General features: G+C 35.5%; 1 protein-coding gene across 1 annotated transcript in view; it reads right to left on the bottom strand.

Annotated features, from left to right (window-relative positions):
• Positions 1-27,636, bottom strand: part of KHDRBS2 (KH RNA binding domain containing, signal transduction associated 2) — a 580,108-nt gene that overhangs the window by 453,796 nt on the left and 98,676 nt on the right. Inside the window, exon 2 of the mRNA XM_039256034.1 lies at positions 24,051-24,178. Coding sequence (XP_039111965.1) covers positions 24,051-24,178 — 128 coding nt within the window. The remainder of the gene's footprint in view (positions 1-24,050; positions 24,179-27,636) is intronic.

Raw genomic sequence — 27,636 nt, 5'->3', positions numbered from 1 at the left:
CCCCCCCCCCCCCCCCGACACACACACACACTTATTAGCCCTCAGACTGGTTCCTCTTAAGAAATTACATTTTGGGTGTCTCATTATTCTTGCTTATGGAGTTGCTTAATCCCATGAGGTTAGAAATTTGCATTATGTTGCCTCAATTTCCCTAGGACAATCAATCTTAGGGATTCAAAGACTTTGGAGATGGCCCAAACTGTAGTAAGCAAGTTTTTTTTTTTCAACCTCTTCCCAGAAATGCTCTATTAAGCAGATTTTCCCTTAAATCTGCCAAATAACAACAATATGTTTAGTAAACTAGTATTCTCTGATTTTACAAATTACACTATCAATGTGTCTTTTACAGAGGGAGAGAAAGAGAAAATATCTTATTTTCCATAAGTCACTGGTCATTGGACACTGCTTAATTTCTTTGTTCCATTCCATCACGGTTTTTCTTTTCTTTTTTCCAAAATCACATTACACTGCAGCTGTGATTCTTCCAGATCATCACCAAAAAAAAAAAAAAAAAAAAAAGGTGCTTATTTAAAGAACTTTTACATAAATAATATGTTACAAGAGGGATGTGTAATAACAAAGAGCTCAACTTAAACCCTGGGAATTGCCAACATTTCTGAGACATTTCCATGAAGTAGGTAACAGAGAAAGTGCAATGGCCAGAGGGGATGATAAATGTAATCATTAAACCACTTACAGTGTCTTGTTAAGAGAAGGATGTATGTGAGCGATAATGCTGATAACATCTTTTTTCTTTACACCAAGTGCTCTTTGCCTTTCCCTAAACCTGCTGTCTGAGGAGGTCAAATAGCCAGTGACTAAATAATTCATTTCAGCACCAAAATCTGCATATGAAAAGATAACACAAAACCCTCACAAATGTTCTTCAACTTGGAGTTAGGAGCAAATAAGCAAAGACAGACATGTTCCAGAGCTATAGTAAAAAGTTAAAGATTCTGAAACCAGCAAAATGGAATTCTAAGCGCTATTCATAGCAAATGTGTTAATATACATTTTTATCTTAACGCTTAGAGGACAGGCTGACTTCAAGAACTGACTTTGGAAATTAATAAGAAGTTGTCTGTAACTAGTTTATCTTTGGTCATATTTTTTAATTGATTATAGCCAATATACAAATACAAACAAAGTCCTGGTATCTTCTTTTCCTACCATAGACTAAACCTCTAATCCTTACTGTTTATCATTATAAGAACAAGGTCCATAAAATGGACATAAATGTTAATCTACCAAGGCCTTTGTTAATTCCCCTTTATAAGAATGGCACTCAGCTCAGCACTAAGAACAAGGAGGTAAAAGGCAGTCCTTAGCTCCAAGTAGCCCATGAGTCTTGGAGACAAGATACTGTGAGTTAACGGATTTATAGTGCAACGTGTTAAGCATGATAATGTAAGTAAGCACATGGTCCATCATTAAGAACTAAAACAAGTGAAAACAAAAGGAAACACCCAGAATTCTTTCAATTGTTATAAGTAACACAAAGTTATTTATAACAATACAGCAAAAACAAAAAGGGTTATGGTTATTCACTTTTAACACCTAGAAGAATTTTACCTCTTCTTCACTGCATTATTCCTTCCCTCTTTATATAAGTTAATTCCTAAATGTCTTAAATCTCTTCCAGATCCTCTGAAGAGTATTTCCTTACTTTGGGGTTTTGGGTAGTGGCTGTCTTACTTGCCTCCAAACCATGGTGCAGTTTGCTTCGCAGGGTGTACTCACACTGTATTGCAGTGGTATGCTTATCTGTCTAATTCCCAAGCTAAAAGGTCGTTCAAAGAAAAGTGAGCACTTAAGAAATAAGTATAACTACAGGTGTTTGTATTCCTACTGCCTAGCATAGTGCATGACAAAAGTAATTTTCTCAACAAATATTTATTAAATGTACAGGGAATATAGGTGATGATTAACTAATAAAATACAAATAAAACACTTTCAAAGAATTCAACAAACATTAGCCTTCTTAAAGCCAAGTATAATATGGTTGAGCATTAAGAACTTACTGAATAGGTCACAGTAAAAAATAATGAAAATGAAAAAGATTTAAAAAAATAACCCCAGTTAAAGATACATGTTTACATAAGGATACATATCAAAAGCTTTTTCATCCATATAGGCCTATGTAGTTAGACAAACTGTGTTCTAACCTTTTACATCTAACATGTACTAGCACTGGATGGTAAGCGATCTATTTAACCTAACTGAACTCAATTTTCCTTTTTCACATGTGAAGTAAAGTTATTGTGTCCACATCATAAATTGTTAAAGAGGATTAAGTGAGATAACAGATGTGAAGCATTTAGCTCTGTGGCTGGCATGTAGTACATCTTGAATTCATAATAATCTTCCTTTCTTCACTTTAAAGCCACGGCGAAACAGATTAGCACCTGGAGCCAGGGACCGTCTTAGAAAGTCACCCAGCCAAGAGGAAATACTACATCCAATCCAGGTCTGTTGGGCTAGTTCATTTATTGCCACACTCCAGTCTCATCCTAGGGGGAATAAATGGCTCTTCAGTAATGGCCCTAATAATATTTTTGCTGCCACCATGTGGTTGGTGGCAGTCAATACAGGGATAATTCCGAAGAGTTTATTAAAAAAAAAAAAAAAAAAAAATCAGGGGGCGCCTGGGTGGCTTAGTCGATTAAGCGTCCGACTTTCGCTTAGGTCATGATCTCCCGGTTAGTGGGTTCGAGCCCCGCATTGGGCTCTGTGCTGACTGCCAGCTCAGAGCCTGGAGCCTGTTTCAGTCTGTGACTCCCTCTCTCTCTGACCCTTCCCTGCTCACACTGTCTCTCTGTCTCTCTGTCTCTCTGTCTCTCTCTCTCTCTCTCTCCTAGAAATAAAAAAATAAAAAACATTTAAAAAAATCATTTTAAACTGCAGCATACATTGGAAGCTTGGTTACCATGGTTGAGAAGGCGTGCTGAGTGTTTTATATGCATTATCTCATTAATTTTTAAAAAACAGTAAGAAAAGAAAAGAGAAGAAAAAAAGAGAGGAGAGAAAAGGGAAGAGGGAAGGGAAGGGAAGGAAAAAAGAAAGGGAAGGAAAAAGGGAAAGGAAAGGAAGAGAAGAGAAAGGAAACCCTATAGGGTAGGTACTGTTTGTATCCTGTGTTAGATATGACCATATATCACTGATATGGGAAAGGCAGTACCTTGTTTGTACTCATTGCAAATAGTAAGTAGTAGATCAATATTTGAGATCAGAGCAGTCCCATTTCAGTGCCTAAACATCAAACCATAATGTCCTTTCTTTCTAAATGTTGTTTCATTAAAGATTGAGATCTGAATGATTTTTAAAAAAAATATTTGATACAGGGGTACCTGGGTGGCTCAGCCAGATGAGCATCCTACTTCAGCTCAGGTCATGATCTCGTGGTTCATGAGTTTGAGCCCCGCATCGGGCTCTGTGCTGACAGCTCAGAGCCTAGAGTCTGCTTCAGATTCTAGGTCTCCCTCTTTCTCTGCCCCTTCCTCACTTGGCTGGCTCTCTCTCCCCCTCCCTCTCTCTCTATAGAAAGATAGATAGATAGATAGATAGATAGATAGATAGATAGATAGATAGATATCATTAATTAATTATATTATATATATATTATATTATATATATATAGGGAGAGAGTGATCCAAACAGACATTTTTCAAAGCACCCAAATGAACAATTTCTTTTCTCTTCAGTTATTTTGATATTCTACTTCAATGGAGAAATCATTTTTCCCACAAGGAGTTGGTTGGTCCTTTAGAGTCTAGGGCTGTGCCATAGAAATCTTTATATACCCAGAATCCAGTGAATATTCATAACGAAGACATCAAATCAATGTGTTAATAGTTTTAATGTATAGTTTTGTAAGCAACTGACAAATCTCTATTCTGTTCTTAGATCAGCTCAAAAGCCAAAGATAATCCTTCTTTATAATCCATGCTTCATCTTAATTGGATCTCAATTCTCCCTAGACAATCTTTCAGCTTCACTTTGTAACTTTCATCCCCCACCCTCCCAAGAGATTTTACCTGCATTTTTTGTTACAGGGCAGCAGGATGGAGAGGGGAAGCAGACATGGACTCTGGGCTCAGCCCATCAAATTCTGGCTTAGCCACATAGTATAGATGTAATCCCAAGGTATTTAAATAATTTCCATTAGCCTTGGTTTCCTCACCTCTAAATTGGATATAAGAACTTACTATATCAGAACTTCCCCCTTGCTGTACAGTCAATAGCTATTACTTTCCCATCCTTCCAGCTCCAAAAGCAAATTGGATTCACATGCTGTCAAATAAAAACCATCTTTTTCTATGCTTCACAAGCACAGTCCCAGAATTAATCTTTTTCTGAGAATATTCCTGAAATTCTGCTTTCTTGAAAATTAAACAATAGGATTGCTTTTAGATTTAAGATTTTCCCCTTCTGTGAATAGGGCTTTCTTTAAAGTTTATCTGAAGCAAGAAAAGGGTTTCTTAGAGTATAGAAAAAAAATGCTCTTTAGTCTGTTAATCTTCTCCAGGCCTGTATAATCTAAGATGGACAATGACACATATCTTGGAGACACAAGTTAACTAAACAAACACTGAAGGAAGTGGCAGCAAGATATTCAAGCTGTTGGGTGGGGAACTAAAGTGGCTATTAGCACAAGAATTAGAAAGGTTATTCATGCATGCATGCAAACCTGAATACACACACACAGACACACACACATACTTTCCAGTATTGCAGCGTAAATAAAAAATGTTAGTAGGCTATCTTAACAAAGATTCAGCAATGGTGGTAATCTCAAACAAAGATGACATGTAACACATGGAACAAAAAGGCTGTATCTGCAAAGGATAGATTTTATGCAGCAAGTACTAATCATATGGACAAGAAAATTTAAAGAAGGGAAAAAAACTTACAACAGATTAGTGTAGCTAATATTAAGAGCCAACTGTCCAGGCTTGACCTAGATCCATATATTGACAGGTATGTGAATAGGTAACATACTGTTCTTCTCTATGAGTTAGTGTCTTCTTCTGTTAATGGGAATAATAACAACACTTATCACATTGGGGGGCGCCTGAGTAGCTCAGTCAGTTAAGCGTCTGACTTCAACTCAGGTCATGATCTCACAGTTCATGAGTTCGAGGCCTGCGTTGATTGGGCTCTGCATGGACAGCACGGAGCCTACTTGGGATTCTCCATCTCCCTCCCCCTCTGCTCTCTCTTGCTCTCTCTCAAAATAAACTTAAAAAAATTATTGAAAAAAATACTTATCACATTGGACTTATGTGAGGCTTACCTGAGATACAAGTAAAAAAGCACAGGGCCTGGGACTCAATAAGAATCATTAAATGTTAATCTTTATGCATATTAAGACAAATGGGGTTGAGTAACTCGCTTCAGAAAAGGCATTACTTTATTTTTTTAATAATCCATCGACTCTCAAGAAAATATATAATTGACATAAAAGAACTCTTAGTGTGGTATACTAGCACTCACTTAAGTTATTAAAAAAACTGAAGAGGTAGAATTTTTGTAGGAAGACTGTCCAAAATATCATTAAAGATGATGATGGAAAATCTATATTCAAATCTTGAGCTGACTAAATTCCTCTTTGCGGTTCATCTATCCCTTTGACACCTGCTGGATCCACGGAGATGGCTGGCATAAATTGGCACAGGCGTCTCTGTGGCTGTCATTCACACACACACACACACACACACACGTTACTCCTTTGGAATGACTGAGAAAAAACTTGTGCCTGGCAAGCAACCTCAGGGAACATAACGCAGATCTGAAATAAACAAATTAATATCTTCAGCCTGTGACAAGCTCTTTAAATTGCATATTTGGATTCCACGAACACAGCAGGGTAAAGACAGGGAGCCCTGGATCCACCTGATAGCATCCAGGCTTGGGCCCACATGAGGCTCACTGGTGATTAAGTATGTGAATGAAGGGCTTGGAGGGGAAACCCTGGATTGTGAAACATTATTTCACAGTTTATAGCTTGCTCAATGGGATAAACATTAAACTTCACATTTTAAGGTCATATCTCAAGGATTAGTTTCAGTCTCTTCCAAGACTTAAAATCATTACCATAAACAATGAATGAATTGAGCATTAGGGAATAACCTGCTTAGTGTTTTAAACAGGACATGCTGCACAGTCACATTCCAAATCCACATTTGCTTGTACAATTCTAATGCTGAGCAAATGGTGAGGGTCCTTAATGCTTATTTATTGTAAAACAAAATCTGGTTAGCAACAAAGAAAAAAATTTGAGTACGGACTCATATTTTTGGAATCCGTGCATATTTCATCTCAAAAGGCAAAGGAGCACTTTCTTCGTACAATGTGCTGTGATTGGTGTTATGATAAAAAATGTAATGCATGGCCCTTGAAAATATAAGAGGGGATAAAAAAGAAAAGATAAGAGGTTTTAGCCTTTATATTGTTAAAAATAAAAAGAATAACTAAACAATGATTCTCCTTTTTAAGAGTGTGCATTTAAAGATAAGTGATATAAATATTCATTCCAATATTTCTGTTGATATCTTATCTTTTTAATTTAATTTTATTTTTTATTTATTTCTGAGAGAGAGAGAGAGAGACAGAGACAGAGAGAGAGACAGCGAGAGCAGGGGAGGGTCAGAGAGAGAGGGAGACACAGAATCCAAAGCAGGCTCCAGGCTCTGAGGTGGCAGTCAGCACAGAGCCCAACACGGGGCTCAAACCCACAAACCGTGAGATCATGACCTGAGCTGAAGTCGGACGCTTAACCGACTGAGCCACCCAGGTGCCCTTCTGTTGATATTTTAAAACACAAGGAGAAAATAATGAAATATGACCAGTGCTTCCTTCGGCCATGCTTGCACCATCATGTATAGGCAGAGTGGTAGCAATTTAAGAATAGTGGGTCAGATGCACTCAACTCTCCTTGGTGCCGTAGTATTCTTGTTCACTAAACTGAATGAAGAACAATCTTTTGCCTTTTTTTTTTTTAAATGTCTGGCGTGATTGTACTCCATTCTTAAACCATCAGTATAAGCCCAAGGAGATTCTTTTGCAACCACCAGAAGTCTCCCACAAACACTTTGACTGAAGCGTTGTTAGTGTGACTTTAAAGGTAACAATCTCAAACATTTCTCATAGGTATCTTTAATCATCCCACATTTAAACCCACATACTTAATCATCCCACACCCACCTGCCCTAAGGTCACGAAACAGATCGTTCTTAAGGAGTTTGGGGGTACTAGAACCTGGGTATTTGCTTTCTTTTTTTCACTAGCAGAAGCTCTTCTATCACTGGCTTAATCATCTTTGTAGTAAAAATGGTCACAATACTTCCTGAGCAAAGCAAAAGAGGGGAAGCCAAGCAGGGTACCGATGGCGCATACTAAGAGGCTGCATCAGAGAAGGCTTGGCAATTGCAAGTTCTAGTTCAGGAGAGGTAGTAACAAAAGTGGAACAAATATGCCTGGGCTCCTTGGACACACCTTCTAGGTGTCACTGAAATATCTGTCTGTGCTCCCTCTTGATATCTTCCTCTTCCATTCCTATTTTCTTCTGCCTCATTTCATCTGTTGTATTACTTTCTAACCTAGGTATGAATGGAAGAAAAAGGGAATAAAAAGTCCTGAAAGTATTTCACTATTTAGTGACTTTATAGGACTTCTAGTCAGCATACTTCAAGAGTGTATCAAATTTTAATTAAAAAAACAGCAATCAATATAAGCTTTTTTTAAGGCTATATGTTGAAGAAAGAGGCAGGGTTCCAACTTATATGCTCTCGCAATCTCTGCTAATGTCTCTCTGTGGAAGGATTCACTTCTTCACATTCTCTCAGTTTCTTCAATCCATCTTAAGAAGTGGATGGAAATAAAACAAAAGAATATAAGGATTCATAGATAAAGTGGCCAAAAAAATCATGCGAACAAAAAAGGTAAAATAGTAAGAGTGTCACAAATGATGCTGAAGAGTAGAATGTCAACTGACGGGTCACTGTTATAAAAATACAAGACCACATGCCTTTATTTTGTTTAGATTGTGGTTATAGAATCACACAAAGTTTTGAATTTGGAGGATTAGTCATACCACAAATATACCAAAAGATGGAGACAGATGATGGTAGGATTCAAGGCAGAGTGAAACCATTCAAATCTTACAAGTATCATTGAGACTAGATTTAGGCAGTGGGGAAACACTGAAGGGTCTTAGGCAGAACAACATTATGTAAAAATACCTACTCAAGATCCTTTATGAAGAATACATGAGAAGGGGGAAGACTGAATTCTGCAAAAAAATGTAAGAAGGCTATCGCAGAAATGTATGGTAGCTTAGAAGAGGAAAGGTGGGCAGTGGTCCTGGAGAAATATGAATGGATCTGAACTGAGCTTAGAAGGTAAGAATGTACAGGCTTTGGTGATTATAAAGTCAAATCAAGAGTCAAAAATGATACTCCTGGCAGTGGACCACTTGGCTCAAAAAAAAAAAAAAAAAGATATCCAGATTTCTCTCCTTGCAACTAAGGGGATGATGTGCCATCCACTGAAATAGGAGTGAAAGAGTAAGAACAGATTCTATCAAAAAGAGAAGTAATCTGGTTTTGAACTTGCTGAGTTTCAGTGGCTTTAGGCACATTCAGGTGATATCAACTAAGTTACTGAATAAATACGGAAATCAAAAAAATGATTATCAGCTAAAGATTTGGATTTTAAAGTCATTAGCAAATATATGGTTCTGAAGATGATGGCAGGAGACAGAACTGCCAGAGACTGGTACAGAACAACATAAGGGACTTGGACCAAGACCATAATGCATACATCATCTGCCTTGTGTACAGACTTTAAGGCCACTAAGTTTGGCTCTCTTCTCAACAATGCCCAGACTAGCATATGCATCATCTTACTCAACTTTATCACTAAACTATTGTTTTTCCTTTAATGTACAAATACTATTCACATCATCTAAAACAATTTTCCTCTCATATGGTTGTTTTTAGAATGCACAGAATAAGCCATTCCCAGATCTGTCTTCTATAATTTACAAAAATACAAGAGTTCACATAAGTCATTTGCAAGAAGAATGGAATTGGGGGGGGAGTGATAGTTTCTGCATAATCTTTCCATTTTTGTGAAAATTGGAGTGCTCTCTCCCACTGGTGTGTGTTGGGGGAAAAATCCCATCATAATTTCAGAGTACATAATGGGCTCACTCCTTTTCTCACACGTGTGAAATATAGTTGCAGCAATTTCTCTGTCTAGTTAGACAACATATTGTCTGGCAGCAGAATTGTGTGTGTAATTTAATGCATTTCCCCATACATTTCCCAGGATGTAGTAAGAAACAATTCTATCCATACTCGAAAAATAAAAGGTTTTTAGTAATGCCATCAATCCAATTATATTTGATAACTCAGGTACAGATTCATTGTGTGCAAAGATGCTTTTAATAATTTCAAACCATCTGTGATACAAACATAAAAATGATAAACATGTGAAAAATGTTTCCCAAGTTCCATTAAACTATGTGCTTTTTTGTGTGTCTTGTACTATATATTTTTTACCAACCAAGAAGTTACATTTTAATAGTCAATTTCATAAAGAATTTTTCAAGACTACATTAAGTCTTACAATAAAACATTTCTTTGACTTCTTCAGTAGATTTAGATTGATCCAAAGCAAGATGGAATAATGGGATACATGAGCAAATGTGGGTAATAAAGTCAACTGCATGGTTAGTATAAAACTATAAAATCAAAAATTATTTGAAGGCTTTAAAATTAGATCTCAACAGATAACCAAAACTATCAAAAGTTTTCATAAACAGTTCTCGGGGCGCCTGGGTGGCTTAGTCGGTTAAGCGTCCGACTTTCGCTTAGGTCATGATCTCTTGGTTCGTGTGTTCGAGCCCCGCGTCGGGCTCTGTGCTGACTGCCAGCTCTGAGCCTGGAGCCTGTTTCAGTCTGTGACTCCCTCTCTCTCTGACCCTCCCCTGCTCACACTGTCTCTCTCTCTGTCTCCTAGAAATAAATAAACATTTAAAAAAAAAAAAGTTTTCATAAACAGTTCTTTCTTAATTTGATGAAAATTCAGATGGGCACTGACCACTTCAGAAATTAAATTTTTCTCATTACAACTTTACCTTAAAATATAAATTCTATTTTGGACCTAACATGAGTATCCCATTTGAATTGCAATAAATAAGAGTACAGAAAAGGAAATACTCTCCTAAGCATTTTGTTAGATTCTATCACTAAAATCATAAAATAAAATATGTTATTAGTTTTTCTCTAAAAATTTAAACTTGTAGCGTTTTATGACACCATAAAATGAATAATTTTTCCATTAGGTTAAATATAATACCTTACTCTAAAAGAAGAAAATAAAAATGATGTGAGCTAAGCCCACGGGTTATGTCTTCCAATTTCACATTACACAGGCTATCATATAAATGGAGCAAAGTTACTATTGGCACAAATGATAATGAAGAACTTTGTGAAGCTTCAATATTTGTTGGTTAGTTTTGGAACTATCTTACAGATATCCAAGTAAATGCAACACAGAACATTTCACTCTCATTTAGTTAGCATATGTAATTAAAAATAAACTAGCAGCAGCATCAATTTCTGCCTCTAAGGAGAGGTCTTCAGATAGGAAAAAAGGAAGTAAACAAAATATACTGTCAGAGTGTGTACTCATGTTTTAACACAAAGTGGTATACAACTATGAGTCAAAAAATTAATATGTAAAAATGCAATAATGGTAACAGTTTATATAAACTTCATTTCATAATGGAATATTATATGAAGAATATTCACTTTCAATGAATAAATGTCAATTTACAACCATTCACAAACTTCAATCTCAAAACATTTGAACAAGGAGGTAGAGACTGTATGTGAGCAATGCTTTATAGCTGTATTTAAATATATAAGGATGAAATATAGTTTTTAAACAAACACTGTAGATATTCAAGATAATATTTACCCATAAGTTATCTTTTCTTCACTCTTAGTTAATTATTAAGTGTCTATATGATTTTGAACAATTGGATTATCTGTGCCCCAATTTCTTTCTCTATATAGTACCTATTCTACAGAGATGTTAAGTGGAATAAATCAGGTCATACTATAAATCACAGATAAAATTATTTGATACATAGTAAATAGTCAACAAATAAAAGCTTTTATTATCACCAATTTAATCATTATCCACTTTCATTTACTTTATCCCTATTTTTATTAAGATCTTAATGTCTCCCTTGCAGGAACGGTATTACAGACCTTTAGGGAAATCATTCCAATTATCTGTTCTATCACACAAACACAGAGTCTGGCACTGAGTAGGCACTTCCCCGCCAAAAACAGTGTTATTAGGTGGGAAAAGTCACTATACTTAGTGATTGTACTTGTACAAGCTTACACTGTACGCCAATACAGGCCAAGTATATGCAGATATTCTCATGCATCCCAGATGAAACTTCATACTATACTCATGTTGCAGTTGAAAACTGCTGGGGACGCAGGTGTTTATGGAACTTTCCACCATCACCGTTGAATGAAGTGGGAGCTGTGACTCACACCTAATTAGGTCTATCTGGTCCAAAATTCTACTATTTTCCCTGTATATTACATGCTGTCTCTCCACAGCTCTCTTTAGCCTCTCTAAAACTCTATATCTTAATATATTCTTACAGATTTCTTTCCAAAAACAGAGACTAGACCAGATCTAAAAATTACCAGGTTGCAAAACTTTCCATATAAATTTAACTTTCTCTTTGACAGAATTTGACAGTAAAAGAAACATCCCCCCATCTTAATCCTCTGCCCCTCTCAATCCTACATCCCAAATAATATCTTCTCCATTTTTTTCTTATCTGCTTTGTATTTTCAAACAATGGCCTACTTTTCCCATATCTTTGCCAATTTTTAATGCCTCATTGAGTCTTTTAAGTTTAAGGGAAATTGTTAAAGACAATCTGACTTCAAGCTTTTATTTAACAGAATCCCAAAGCTTCAGGATCCATCTTGGTACAAAGCCATATTGGGACAACTGTTTAAATCTACTATAGGACATCTTGAGACCCATGAAAGCATCTTTTTAATTTTCACATTTACAAGTCAAATACCAAGTGACTGCCACATAGATCAAATAAATATCTCCTGAATGAATGAATGAACTGGAATTAATATTCAGAATTATGAAGCAGAGGCCTTGTAGGCTCCTCTGTAAAAGGTCAAATGATATTCAATATATTGCACTTACTAAAAATGGATAATTAAATAATAAAACTATAACATGATATTCAGAAATGACTTGAAAGTAATTTCTGAGTTAACCTTTCACTTCATTTTAATTAGAAAATTTGGTTAAATAAAGTAACCGATTATCTAGGCATTAGACTTGAGTAAAATTTACACTGTAATTGCTTTCTTCTTGTACTTGGGTTGTCAGGCAAGATTACAGTTGCAGTGGGGTTTTGGTTAAGACAGCAATACTGGGGTCTCTTTCAGATATCTGTGATGTCACTGCTGCAGGTGTGATATAGGTCCTCTGAAAATTCTGTAAGAGGCAAGAGGTAACAATAAGGAAATCCTTGTTCTGGGTCTGTTCTATAGTAACTGTATTTCCTCCATCAAGAGTGTCTTAGAAAAGAAGCTATGTAGTTATTCTATATTCATTCAGCCATTATTTATAAGCCACCTAACTATGTGCTAGGCATTGTTCTATGTGGTTGGGATACATGATTGATCCAGAAAGAGATGGAGACTTGACAGCTTGCAGTTTACACACTAGTGTAGAGAAACCATAATAAAGATAAGTAAATCACAAAGTACGTTAGAAGGTGATACTTGCTATGGAAAAAAAAAAAAAAGAAAAACTAGAGAAGAGTGAAGGGATTGTGAGCACTTGTATAGTGACAGATGAAGGCATGTGTAGAAGCAGAGAGGTTAAGAGGCCATCAGAGTAATCCAGGTAAGAGAAGATGATGATTTAGGCCAGGGTAGTTAACAGTGGAGGTAGTGAGAGCTATTTGAGCCTTGATGTATTCTAAAGATAAGACTACCATATTTGCCTGGCGGGTTGTTTCTCTCAGATGTGGGAGAAAGAAAGGAGTCTAGGAGGAGTCCACAATTCCTGATTTGACCAATTAAAAGGATGCTATGGCCAACCAGTGAGATACACACGTGAGGTAAGAAGAGTATCAGCTGAATATGAGACGTCGAGACCTCCGTGTAGTGATGTCAAGTAAGCTGCTCCATATCTACGTATTGGAGAGAGGTCTCGGCTGGATCCTCAATTTATATGGTATATAGAGCCATGTCACAGGTGGGATGACCAAGGAAGTGTGAATGTACATAGAGGAGAGCACCATGGATTATCCCCGGGAAACTCCAACATTAAGTTGTGTAAGAGGAGAAACTAGCAGAGGAGGCTGAGAGTTGGAACCAATTTTGTAACAGGAGATAAAAATAAATCCTGGTGTCTAGAGGCCAAATGAAGACAATGTATCAATGATACTTCAATTAAGACCATGTTTCAAGTGTGTCAAGTGAGATTTTTAGTGACACAAAAGGCAGAACTAGGACCTATGGCAACTTATAAGGATAAAGATCATATTTCAGTGAGGAAGAAAGTTCAAACAGCAGTGTCTATTCATTATTAGATCCAGCTGTTTTATAACATAGTGAACTTTGTTTTTACTCACTGGAGGTATTCATAGACAGGCTGATGAGTATCAGAGATATTCTAGAAATGATTCCTAATTGGGTAGAAGATTAGACCATATGACCTATGAGATACACTCCAACTAATGAGTCTATTATTTCTGCCTCACTTAACACCAGAGGAGAAATACATCTGCTTTTCCATCTGTGAGTCTGTGCAATCTAAGCAGTCTGTGTCCAGAGTTATCTCAATGCCTCTTGATAGAAAAAGAAAGTGAATCATACCAACGATTCAATACAGAGTGGCTTTGGTACAAACACACTTTAATTTCAATGTTAACACTACCACTAATACATCTTCTGGCTTTAGGAAAGCTCCTTAAATATTTTTTAATGTTTTCTTTATTTCTGAGAAAGAGAGAAAGAGACAGTGTGAGCAGGGGAGGGTCAGAGAGAGAGAGAGAGAGAGAGAGAGAGAGAGATACAGAATCCAAAACAGGCTCCAGCCTCTGAGCTGGCTGTCCACACAGAGCCCAACGCGGGGCCCGTCCCACGAAACAGGAGATCATGACCTGTGCCAGTTGGACACTTAACTGACTGAGCCACCCAGTCACCTCAAGCTCCTTAAATATTTTTAAATCTTAAGTCTCTTCTTCAGAACTCTCACTGTGCTTTGGTCAGTGTTTGATATATACTGGGTTCTGACAAAAACCCTAATTCTTTGAGTGAGAGGCACCATATTTAAGGGTTATTTTGATGTCTTAAAGTTACCTGTTCCTCTAAAAGTGAGTTTTAGAATATACTCTTCATTTAAGCAATACACTTATTATTAAACCAGAAAAAGAAGTGTATGGTGTTTTCATTAAGACCAATTTTTTATTTGGTTTTGAAGTTCATAATAAATTTTGAGGAGTCATGTTTGGGTCAAATTTTCTACTGTTATGTTTGAAGACGTCATTTGCTTACATTATACTAACTGAAACATATATTCCAATGAGGTCAAGACAAGAAGCTGTGAAACTAGAGTGGCTGGATATGAATCCTGAATTGGTCATTTCCCAATAATGATTTCAGCAAATAAGCCCCTCTAAGAGTCAGTTTCCTTATCTATAAAATGAGAAGGAATAAATTATTAGAATTTTTGTGACAATGATATCAGCTAATACATGCAGAAATTACAAAATAAAGTGTCTGATTTTTTTTTAAATCAATAATCTTTATTTTTATTATTTGTTCCTCTAATCGAGGAAAAAATTCTAAACAGCATTGTTTCTATTTTAAATGTTTTCATTAGCCCAAACTATGTTTAATGTTTATTTATTTTTGAGAGAGAGAGAGAACAAGTGGGTCAGGGGCAGAGAGAATGGGAGACAGAATCTGAAGCAGGCTCCAGGCTCCGAGCTGTCAGCACAGAAGCTGACATGGGGCTTGAACTCATGAACTGTGAGATCATGACCTGAGCTGAAGTGAGATGTTTAACATACTGAGCTACTCAGGTGCCCCTAGCCCAAACTATTTTTAAAATACCTTTATTATTAGGAAATAACATGTTAATAGTAACTAATTCAAACATCACAAAGAGCCTGCAATAAAAAAGAGCCTCCTTCCTTCTACTTATAATCTATCATCATATATACATATATACATATATATACTGTACATATATTTAAGCATATATGTTTACATATATAAATATATATTTTAACATCATATATATATTTACTGTACATATATTTAAACATATATGTATACACAAACATAAATGTATTCCTTTTATACTCCAAAGGAATAAACTATAATCTTTCATACTTTCACGTAACATTACCTATGTGTATAAATATATAATTCTTAAATAAATTGCTAGATATCCAACTGTTTCCAAAAGTCTTTGCCTTTGTGATTTTCATTGATTTTGCAAAATCGCTCTCCAAAATCACAATGCTCTGAGCAACAGGTTATGGAGTGTATTTTTTCCTCACACCCCTAAAACATCATTTTTGGTTATAATCAAACTTTTTTGTCAGTCTGATAGAAAACAGAGGGATTTCATATTCATCTGATTTAATATTTCTAATAAGGAAGGTTCAGGATATTTTTCTATTTACTTTAAACAGTACCTGTGTTGGTATCATTAATTTCCTATCCAATTAGAAAACTTGAGCCCCTTACATATAACAAAAATGTGTTATGTGTTTCAAATATTTCTCAAATAGTCATACAAGTTTGGCATTTTAATTGTAACCTTTAATTCTGGTGATCATCATTATTATTTTTGCCTGTCCAGAAGTTTTGTTTTAGGTTATAAAATATTTTAATTTTTACTTATGGCTTTACTATTTTCCATCTTTCTTTGAAATGCTTTCCCTCAATTAAATATTATGAAATAAATTTCCCATAATATATTCTACTTTTTTATTGCATTTAATCTTAGGCCAGTTGAGATTTTTGTTGGTGTAAAAGATGAGTTACAGATTTAGTCTTTCTTGCCTTTTGCCCCTAAATGTCTAATTAGTTATTTTTCTAACATTTAATAAAAAGTATTTCTTCACTCTTATTACATATTATACATAAATTATAGAATATATGTCCATGTTTATTTCACAAGGAATGAAAAATCTATGTTATCATGTGACTGATGCTAAAATTCAGTAAATTTTTAAAAGTATGTTTAAGTACTAAGCCAGTCTTGCATCCCTGAAATAAAATACATTTGGGTGTAATTTATTTTGCTTGTAATGTGCCATTTAAGTACATTTGCTAGTATTTTTATAACATCATTTTTACTGTGAGAAAATAAGTATAAAATTTACTATTTTAACTATTCCTTTAGTTTATTTATTTTGAAAGATAGAGAGCAAGAGCGCACAAGTGGGGAACAAGCAGAGAGAAAGTGAGACAGAATCCCAAGCTGCCTCTTCCCTGTCAGTGCTGATCTTGACTCATGATGTGGGTCAAAATCAAGAGTCAGAGGCTTAACTTACTGAGCTATACCCAAAAGACCTATTTCAACTATTTCTAAATGTGCAATTCAGTGGCATTAAGTATATTCATAATGCCGTGCAATCATCCCCACATCTATTTCCAAAACTTTTCATCATCTTAAAGGTAAATGTTATATCCATTAAACAATAACTTTCCATTTTTCCCTCTCCACAGCCCCTGGTAACCCCTGTTCCACTTTCTGTGTCTGAATTTGCCAGTTCTGAGTATCTCATGTAAGTGGAATCATACAATAATTGTCCTTTTGTGTCTAACTTATTTTACTTAACATGTTGTCAGTGTTCATCCATGTATAACATGTATCTCAATTTCATCGCTCTTTGAGGCTGAGTCATATTGTTATATATATATTTATACACACACACGTATATATACACACACACATTTGTTTTTCGATTTATCTGTTGAGGATATTTGGGTTATTTCTACTTTCTGGTTATTGTGAATAATGATGATATGAACACAGGTACATAATATTTGGTAATAGTTTAAAGCTCTTGCACTGATGTTCATAACTGAATTCATGTAGTGTTCTATTTTTTGTGTGATATCCTTGTGAATGCCATACATTTTTAAGAAAGTTTCTTATACAATGGTGGAAATTTAAATGTGTTACAGAAGTTTACCAATCACTTAAATTTGAAAAAGCCAAAAAAAAAATAGTCATACTTTTTCTTCATGGATCTAAATTTCCTTCAAAAATTTGGTCATAGTCACTTTCTAACTTAGTACTACAAGTAACAGTAATACCTTGTCTAGATGTTATGGGGAGGAATGCATTAATTTTTAGTTCCTGGATCCTTTCCAGAGAAAGTGTGCTTTTCTGCTAATCTCCACATATACAGTGCTTGAATTTATATCAAATTCACTGGCTTATACATGTCATTAAGTCCTTCAAAGTCAATAATAATATGGGAATCCAATCGATTGGTAATGTACTGCCTCTTAATTTTAAGTGGTCTTTCTTCTCTAGTCTCTTAAAGATCTATCTATGTAAGAAGCCACTTCTACTGCAACAGCAAAAGAAAACGACAGAAAAGCCATCTGTATTCTAATGGTTGCAAAGAAACTTACTGAAGGCTCACTGACTGAAACAAATAAATGAACAAATAAGCAAATGAAGAATGGCAAGATTACAGAAGGGGGTATGAGGTGGAAGATCTTTTCACTCTCAAGGAACCTTAGGATATTGGTGTGGACACATTTCAAAAGGCACTTGCAACATTTTAATGATCCTTTTGAAGTAGTTTTCAGTTTTCCATTTGAGGGTAAATGTGAAATAACCTCACAGAAAGGAAACAACAGATTAAAACAGACTGAAGATTCTCTAAGAGATCTAGACATAGAAAAGAGAGATTATTTCAAGAAATATGAGGACATATTTTGTGAGACTGTGCTGAGTTCATAAAAAAAGATGTGGTGAGAAGCACATAATTCAGGATTAGGAACACATGGGTGTTACACGAAGACAAAAATATTTTAAGTACTAAATGGAAAATAATATTTAAATACATGGGAAAGAGACACCTGGGTAGTTCAGTTGGTTAAGTGTCTAACTCGTGATTTTAGCTCAGGACATGATTTCACGATCCATGAGTTCAAGCCTCCAATCGGGCTCCATGATGACAGTACAGACCTGCCTGAGATTCTCTCTCTCCCTGTCTCCTTGCCCCTCCCCCACTCGCTCTCTCAAAATAAATACATAAATTTCAATTCTTTAAATGTTTATTTATTTTTGAGAATGAGAGAGAGAGAGAGAGTCAGAGTTCATGCAGGGTAGGAGCAGAGAGAGAGGGAGACAGAATCTGAAGCAGGCTCCAGGCTCTGAGCTATCAGCACAGAGTCAGACATGGGGCTTTAACTCACAGACCTGAGCCGAAGTCAGATGCTTAATTGACTGAGCCACCCAGTGCCCAAAAATAAATACATAAACTTTAAAAAAAGAAATACATAGAGGCAAACCATGAGAGACTCTTGAATGCTGACAAAAACTGAGGAATGATGGATGTGGGGGGGAGGTGGGATGGGCACGGAGGAGGACACTTGTGGGGATGAGCACTGGGTGTTATGTGGAAACTAATTTGACAATAAACTATTTGTAAAAAAAAAAAAAAAGAAATACATACATATATACACAGGATAGGCATTAGTTAAAAGAAAAGATCATTGGAAAAGACAAGGACTAGACATAACATCATTGTAAATTTCTAAATTTTGCTAGAAAACAGTTACCTCACAGGCCATTCTACTATAGAGAATGTAGTCCATAGCATTTTGGAATGTTTTTTCTTACAGAAAGTGTGAATCTGAGTGTCATGTTATTTTCCAATTGAGATTTACATTTACAGGTGAGAGGCTAAGAAACTGATATGAATGAAATTGAAATCACAAAGCTCGATCAGTCCTCTCTTCCATTTCCTTTAGAAAAGTAAAAAGCGACACTATGCAGTGGTCTCTGTCTGATAAAGATAAAAACAGGTTTAAGATGTAAGCTACGGAGTGGCTTTTGGAAAACTACATTGCTTAGAAAAATAGAGAGGTGTGTCCAAGATTGCAGGTGGTGATATTGGCTTTGAAATACGGTCATAGTTTCCACAGTTAGTAATCCTATTACCTATTCTTAAATGATCTGATAATTACTTATAAAGTCAGAAAAAAGAAGACTCATCAAGAATTTGGATTTGGGTTTTCATCCTTCAGAGTCTAAGAAAGAAACAACTTCTGTGAGAAAATATGCCAGGTCTCAGTGACGGGTTCCAGGCAGATACAAAGGCAGCCCCTCTCTCTGGGACTGAGCAGAGTAAGACGAAATAGAGGGCAAGTGTGGTGCTTTTGAACATATTTTGGGACTTTAATTTTCTGCATTAATCTACATAAGGAATTGATTTGAAAAGCAGCACTGGGGAACATGGCCACGTTTGATCTTAAAAGGGGCCAAATTTGGGGCCGATTTACACTCCTGGCTATCTACTGCTTTAAAAAGTTGGCAGTAGCTCAAGTCGAGAAATAAAATGTGGACCTTGAGGCAAATTTAATTGAAGGAAAGGACTGATGCATTTCAGAGGATTCTAAAGGCAACATCAAAAGATATTTTTAAAAGGCACGGAGAGGTTGGATTGCCCAGGTGGTCAAACAGGTGTAGTTGCAAAAGCAAGGAGGAGCTTCTGCACAAGTGGAGGCCGCCTGTCCATCCTCTCATGTGCTCTCAGTATGTCCACACTTGTGACAGACGAACCTTTTTGCATGTCTAGCAGTCACAAAGCAGAATACAGCCTTAGCCACTTATATGCCTTTGTTCCTTGGGTCCGTTAAGAAACCTGCTTACTGAGGACCAAGAAATCATGGCATTCTTCTTCATTCTTCCATGGATGAATATTGGCTTCATTAATATCAAGTTGATAGCCCAAGCTATGGTTCTTTCCTTTTCTTGTATATTGAATAGCTTCACAAGTCAACACTAAATCATAATGCGATCTTTGAAGACATTTTAAACAGCAACCAAAACTCAATCCACACTTTTTCAACACAACAAACAACTGGATATAAGAAGGCATGGTCAAGTTTATGTGTGCAATGTTTACCGACAACAGTAATGAGTTATGACCACTGCTTGCCTGATAGAGACTAGAAAATGATTCTGATTATAATATTCATACCAGTCGGAGATGTTAAAATTTTAAAAAATAAATGTGTATTGGACTATGAAATATAGTATGTGTGGATTTAGGAGAAAGAGTTCATGTTAATGATGGTGCGTTTTCTGCAGGAATCTATTTAAGTCTTCTGCACGAATCCCTTAAGATTACAGAGGAACACACTGCCACATGTTACCTCCTTGGAGACTTGATTATCAAGAAATAGTTGCACTGATTCCAAAACATCTGTCAATGCAAACTATCAATGGGCAAAGTTTATTTCTTTTCTAATCTTGTTATAAAAATACTGAAAAAAATAAGAAAAGCTGCTCATTATAATAATTTGGTAATATGACATAATTTTTCCAAATTAAGTGATTAAACATAAAGCACTAGAGTTAGATAAATCATACTTAGTATGTTTGAACAGCACTCATATTTTCTATATTCAAAATCTTACACTTCTTTCAATCCCTTGTATTACTCAAATAAGTCAGCAACTTGAAAGTGGAGACTAACTGAAATAAAATCTATCCAAAAAAGGTCACGTCTTAAAGTCAGGATAAGGTCATTTCCTCTAGAATTTCCATAGTTATTTAATGCCCTTTGTAGGAGAGGCCTGTGTCATCAATACACTAATTACCAGTTCAAACAGACAGCAGGCATCAAGCAGAGAGATGGCCCTGAGAGAAGTCATGAAAAGTAGGTCTTTCTCCAATGTGCCCCCTGAGGGATAAATCACTTTTTATTATAAAAGATTAAACCTTAAATCCATAAATACGATTGTGCTCTGCCCAACAGTTTATAGTATACACCATACCACACACTTTACAGCTCTCAAATGTATATCAAGTATAGCTCAAGTCTAGTGACTGTAATCTTAACCTCACCGATATTTTTGTGAGAAGTAGGCAATAATCACTCAGCAGGAGAGAATCACCACTTTTGAAACAAAACACAGTTTTCAAAAAGTTGGTTTTAATCTATTATAGTATAAAAGCAAACAAAAACAAATATAGGTCAACATGATAGATGATTCTGTTCTGTTTCTCAGTACCTTTTTCTGCACAAGGGTTCTTAACAGTTCTCTCACTGTAAGAACTGGATGTATGAAATGCACGTCCCTTTAAAAATAATTTAAAGTGGTTTAGCATTTATTCATCAATTAAAAATGGTAAATTTTTAAGGCAGGAATTGTTAGATAATACTCCATAAAACTACTAATCATTAGAAGCTCTCATTCTTCACATTCTTCCATATTTCACAGGAACAAGTAACACAAAAATGTGAGCAGGAGGGGCGCCTGGGTGGCTTAGTCAGTTAAACCGACTTTCGCTTAGGTCATGATCTCGCAGTTCGTGGGTTCGAGTCCCGCGTCGGGCTCTGTGCTGACAGCCAGCTCAGAGCCTGGAGCCTGTTTCAGTCTGTGACTCTCTCTCTCTCTGACCTTCCCCTGCTCACACTGTCTCTCTCTCTCTCTCCTAAACATAAATAAAAACATTAAAAAAAAATAATGTGAGCAGGAGCGCCTGGGTGGCTCAGTGGGCTTAGCATCTCACCGGCTCAGGTCATGATCTTAAGGTTTGTGAGTAAGAGCCCCACATTGGCTCTCTGCTGTCAGCCCAGAGCCTGCTTCGGATCCTTTGTCCCCCTCTCTCTCTGCCCTGCCCCTACTCGTGCGCTCTCTCTCTCAAAAATAAATAAACAAAACGACAACAAAAAATGTGAGCATTATCAGTCAAGTTAAAAATGCAATGGCTCACAAAAAGTGAAGAATCTAAAATAACAGCAATCTCTCTAGGTATCTCCATCTGCAACAAAGATATATCTTTGAGTAATTCATGATTTCCCAGTTATCTCATCTGCAAGATAAAAGGTACCTGTATATTCTGTGATTTCGAAGATTAGTTCCAGCCTAAACATTTTGTTTAAAATGAATTCTAAAACTTCTAGAAGAAACATTAATTTGCTGATGAGATGTGATTTGTTTCAATACAGATAAGCAGTTTTATTATTTGATTATCTTCTTATAAATTATAAAATTATGATACACAAAAATTAGACTATACAGTAGTCTTGTTTCTGTATTTACCATTATGCATCAAAACAGACTTAATGCAATATTCAGTATAAAATCACTCATACTGGGGTTCTTGTCTGGCTCAGTTTGTTAAGGATCTGACTCTTGATTTTGGCTCAGGTCATGATCTTACAGTTCATGGGATGGAGCCCTCTGTCAGGCTCAGTACTGACAGCATGAAGCCTGCATGGGATTCTCTTTCTCCCCTCTGTCTTTGCCCCTCCCCGACTTGCTAATGCACGCACGCACGCACACGCTTTGTCACACAAAATAAATAAGTAAAAACTTTTTTAAAAAACCGCTCATACTGCCACTTGAAGAACCACTAGGATTTGAAATGCCTTTCACACCTTGCCAACCTTATTTCGTCAGAGATATACAGCTACATTTTATTGAGGAGATACGGAGTCTGTCATTGGTTTTCCCATATCCAGAGAACAGACAAGGGTTATTCTGAGAAACAGTATCAAGTTATATAATATTTAAAAATATAATTTAAAGGGCTAATCTTGTACTTCGTAATAGGTTAATTAATCAAATTCTTTTAAAAAAGACACATTCTTAATACCCACATTTCTACCAATTTCATTACTAAATAAACATTTTCATGTACACTTTGCAACCCAATTTAATATTCATAAAAATGTGATTATGAAGTAAATCTAATAAAATTTAACTGTAAAATATTTATCTATTGACTGCAACTTTCTTACAACAGAGTATGTCTAGCTAAAGCAAAAACAAAACACAAAAGCCAAAAACTGTTATGCCCAAAAACCTCATCTGTAAGTTAAATTTTATGGTTTGGTGTGCTGTAACAGTTTACTCATAATTATAAACACAATATTCTACTTAATTATATTTATTAAATTTATCATATTAGAAGACAATTGGTAAATGAGAGCATTTATTTCTGTAATCTTCACTATTAGGATAATTACACAGTCATTGTTTCTGATTCACTCTTCAGAATATAAATTACCACCTAATCTGAGTTTCCATTGTTAGCATACTTAATTTATTTTAAAAAAAAGAAAGAAACTCCTTTTACCCATTGGAATTTATTAATATAAGTGATGAAACCATGCCAATGAATGCTATATCTTATAATCATGATTCTGGTGATACAAATCTCATATGATACAAAAATGTCTAGTGAAAAATTACTTTCAAGAGATCTGTATCAGAATTATTTTTATAAAAGAACCCTCACTACAGAAGACTACAGGTTATAATCTAAGGGTCAAATAAAGGCTAGATTGCTTTCCTGGATATAATTACCTGTGGATTGGCTAATGCTGTATATTTAGTATCATTAATTCTACTCTTTTTTACAATAGGAATACACGCTGTAACATGAACCAAAACATAATATTTGGACAAATTATTGAACCATTTACATGTTAAATTCATAATTGAAACATCTATTATTTTTTACATATTCACAAAATAAAAGTGTTAACAGCCTTCAGTTGAAAACTGATCTCATCACTGTACTTTCAAAGACTTCTCTATCTTTCTGTCAGTGTAAAACATTTGTGTATACTAATACAATGAAGTTTTAAATATTTATTTCATGAAAAGCAATGAATAAAACATCTTATTTTAGTAGTCTTATTTTAATCATTTTTCCTTAATTCTATGAGAACAAAGCATATATGGTAGTACCTTTGGATATTGCTTGACAGGAATCAATACCCTTTCTGAGAGCTTTATGTTTTTGTTGCTGATGACATCAAGATATTTCTTTTCTTCATCTTCCTTTTTTCCATCAGAACCTTGAAATTTTTCAATTTCTGAAAAAAAAATTCACGAGAAAAAAACAGTAAGTGAAATGAGAAGTCATAAATATGATGATTGGTTTTTTTAAATGTTTTTAATGTTTTATTTGTTTTTGAGAGAGAGACAGATACAGCATTAGCAGGGGAGGATCAGAGAGAAGGAGACACAGAATCTGAAGACAGGCTCCAAGCTCTGAGCTAGCTGTCAGCACAGAGCCCAACACAGGCTCAAAACCACGAACCTCGAAATCATGACCTGAGCCGAAGTCAGACGCCCAACCGATTGATCCACTCAGGCGCCCCTATGCTGATTGTTCTCATTGCTTGCCTTCATAAAAAAGATTTTGAAGAATCTTGATAGGACTAAACACCATCTTGTTAACAGCTCCATGAATGCTAAATATCTTATATATTAAGATGACCTCTGTCAACTAAAACTAAAAAGTTATCATTGAAGATGTGACTGTCTGCCATGAGACAAAAGATGAACTTAATTTTTAACATCTACAAACAAAACACAAGGAAGAATATGCCCTTTAATTATTTAAAATACCTAAGCAAACACAACTCTCCTAGGGACATTAAACAGAACAAAATATATTTTAAGGCTTTATGTTTTATTTTTACTCAGAATTATTCCTACAAAAAATAATTGAAAATAGTAATCATCCATTCTCTAAAATAAGACAGTAAAGATAAATAGCATATTATTTTATATTCTGACAAAACTTGAAGGCAATTAAAAAAGAGGGTCACAGCAAAGTCTTCTAAAGGATTAAGTCTGTAAATGCTGTCACTCATAGTCATCAACATGAAATTATCTGTCCATAATAATATCTGTTTAAGAGGAATTACTAATTTTGCTTTATGAGAAAATTCCCCAAATGGATATTTTCAAGCAAATGTACACTACCTATTCTTTCTTTTTAAAATTAACTTATTCCACAAAGATTCTTGAACCTCTATTGTGGATACCACAGATAAAACAGAACACAGAAAATAAGAAAACATCTCTACCTTTACGGAATCTATATTCTGATGGGAAAAATGAGCAATTAGAAAGCGAATATGTGCATGCATATGTATATGTGGAGGCTAGAGAATAAATATAACAAAGCTATTAAGACAGCTTTTTTAAGTTTTGTTAGAGAGAGAAGGAGAAAATTTTGTTTTTGTAATTGGAGTAAAGGAAAGGTGGTGATATCTATTAAGTATGGAAATTCTCTATTCATATTAGTTTATATTTTATTTTGAAACATTTTTTAAAGATCTGACTACTTCTGGAGGTGAAAGAAATACTGTATTACATGAAACAGCTTTGTTCTTTGTTGTTATTTGTAATCAGTATCTTTCCCAAAATTATTTCATATACATTATATAAAAACCCTGTAGCATTCCCAAAGGTAATCTTTTAGCATATCATTTATTTGGCTCATGTGGAATGATTGAAAAATATTTTTGAAGATTACATTGCTTACCCAGATAATATCCGAATGAATGCTACACGGCATGGTTCGCACAGAGTCATTTGTGCAATCACACTTTTCAGGTATATACTATAATTTCCCTGAAGACATTTATCTTAAAATAAACTGTGCTGAGGGAATCAAGAGCAAAAATAAACTATTGGGACCTCAACAAGATTAAAAGCTTCTGCACAGCAAAGGAAACAATCGATAAAACTAATAGGCAATCGACAGAATGGGAAAAGATAGCTGCAAATGACATATCAGATGAATGGTTAATATCCAAAATCTGTAAGGAACTCACCAAACTCCACACCCAAAAAACAAACAACCCAGTGAAGAAATGGGCAGAAGATATGAACAGACACTTCTCTGAAGAGGACATCCAAATGGCCAACAGACACATGAAACGATGCTCAGCATCCCTCCTCATCAGGGAAATACAAATCAAAACCACACTGAGATACCACCTCACGTCAGTCAGAGTGGCTAAATGAGCAAATCAGAGAACTCTAGATGTAGGTAGGCACGCTCCTACACTGTTGGTGGGAATGTAAACTGGTGCAGCCCCTCTGGAAAACAGTGTGGAGGATCCTCAAAAAATTAACAGTAGAACTCCCCTATGACCCAGCAATAGCACTGCTAGGAATTTACCTAAGGGATATAGGAGTGCTGATGCATAGGAGCACATGGACCCCAATGTTCATAGCAGCACTCTCAACAATAGCCAAAACATGGAAAGAGCCTAAGCGTCCATCAATGGACGAATGGATCAGGAAGATGTGGTTTATCTATACGATGGAATACTACATGGCAATTAGAAAGAATGAAATCTGGCCATGTGAGCAACATGGATGGACCTTGAGGGTGTTATGCTCAGCGAAGTAAGTCAGGCAGAGAAGGACAAAAACCAGATGTTTGCACGTATGGGAGAATTAGGAGGAACTTAATGGAGGACTGTGGGGGAGAAGAAGGGGGGAAATAGTGGGGGAGGGGGAGAGAGGCAAACCATGAGAGACTCTTGAATGCTGAGAACAAACTGAGGACTGATGGGTGTGGGGGAGAGGGGGGAGATAGGCATGGAGGAGGGCACGTGTGGGGATGAGCACTGGGTGTTATATGGAAATCAACTTGACAATAAACTATTTGTTAAAAAAAATAAAATAAACTGTGCTGTTTGAAAAGAAGTTATATGCAATATGCCTATAATTTCTATGTAAAACAATGGCATCAGATTCTTACTATTCCACTCCAGATTATTAGCAAGTCATTTTACTGTCTTTTTCAACCAAGAAGCATTCTCTATTCAGGCTTTCAATCCCTTATATAATTATTACATACAGAACTCTGACAACTGCAAAGAAATAATATTCATTATATCTTCTGATCCTGACAATGAACTTCTGATCACTGCCCTTTGGTTACATGCACCTACCTAATACCATACCTAGTTTGAGGCAATTGTAATGTGGGACACATAGACTCAATTCCCAATCTATTAGATGTACGATCTCTCCCTTGTCAGTCTGTCGTAAAATAAATTGAATTTGTCTGACATTATTTGCTCTCTACACAACTACTACTACCTTAGGCATTTTTAAATGTTTGCAATTTGATCAATGATTAATTCCAATAAATTTTCCATCAAGAAATGGAGTTGAATAAAATACCATTTCCACTGCTTTTTCTGCTCATTCTACACTTTCCTTATAAAAATGTTGAAATATCTTTTGTCCTTATGATACTTTCAGGGAGTTATCTTGTCTTTCCTGACATAGCTACATGACTAACAGCTCAGTAACTGTATCTGTCAACTGCATAGTCACAGAATGGTATAAGCCAAATATGCCTGATTTTAAAATCAGGAAAAGCAATGTATACTACACCTTTCCTTTTTAAATTTTACTTTAAAATAATGTTTTATTTTATAATTAATGTATGTTCATTGTGTAACATTCAGACAATATAGGTATCCACAAAAATGTAATGGCCTCCATTTTCATCTAA

Source organism: Hyaena hyaena, unplaced genomic scaffold (assembly GCF_003009895.1).
Source record: "Hyaena hyaena isolate Hyena2069 unplaced genomic scaffold, ASM300989v1 scaffold_554, whole genome shotgun sequence".
NCBI classification, from domain to species: Eukaryota; Metazoa; Chordata; class Mammalia; order Carnivora; family Hyaenidae; genus Hyaena; species Hyaena hyaena.
Note: the sequence above shows the minus strand (reverse complement) of the source record. Positions and strands in the feature narration are given on the sequence as shown.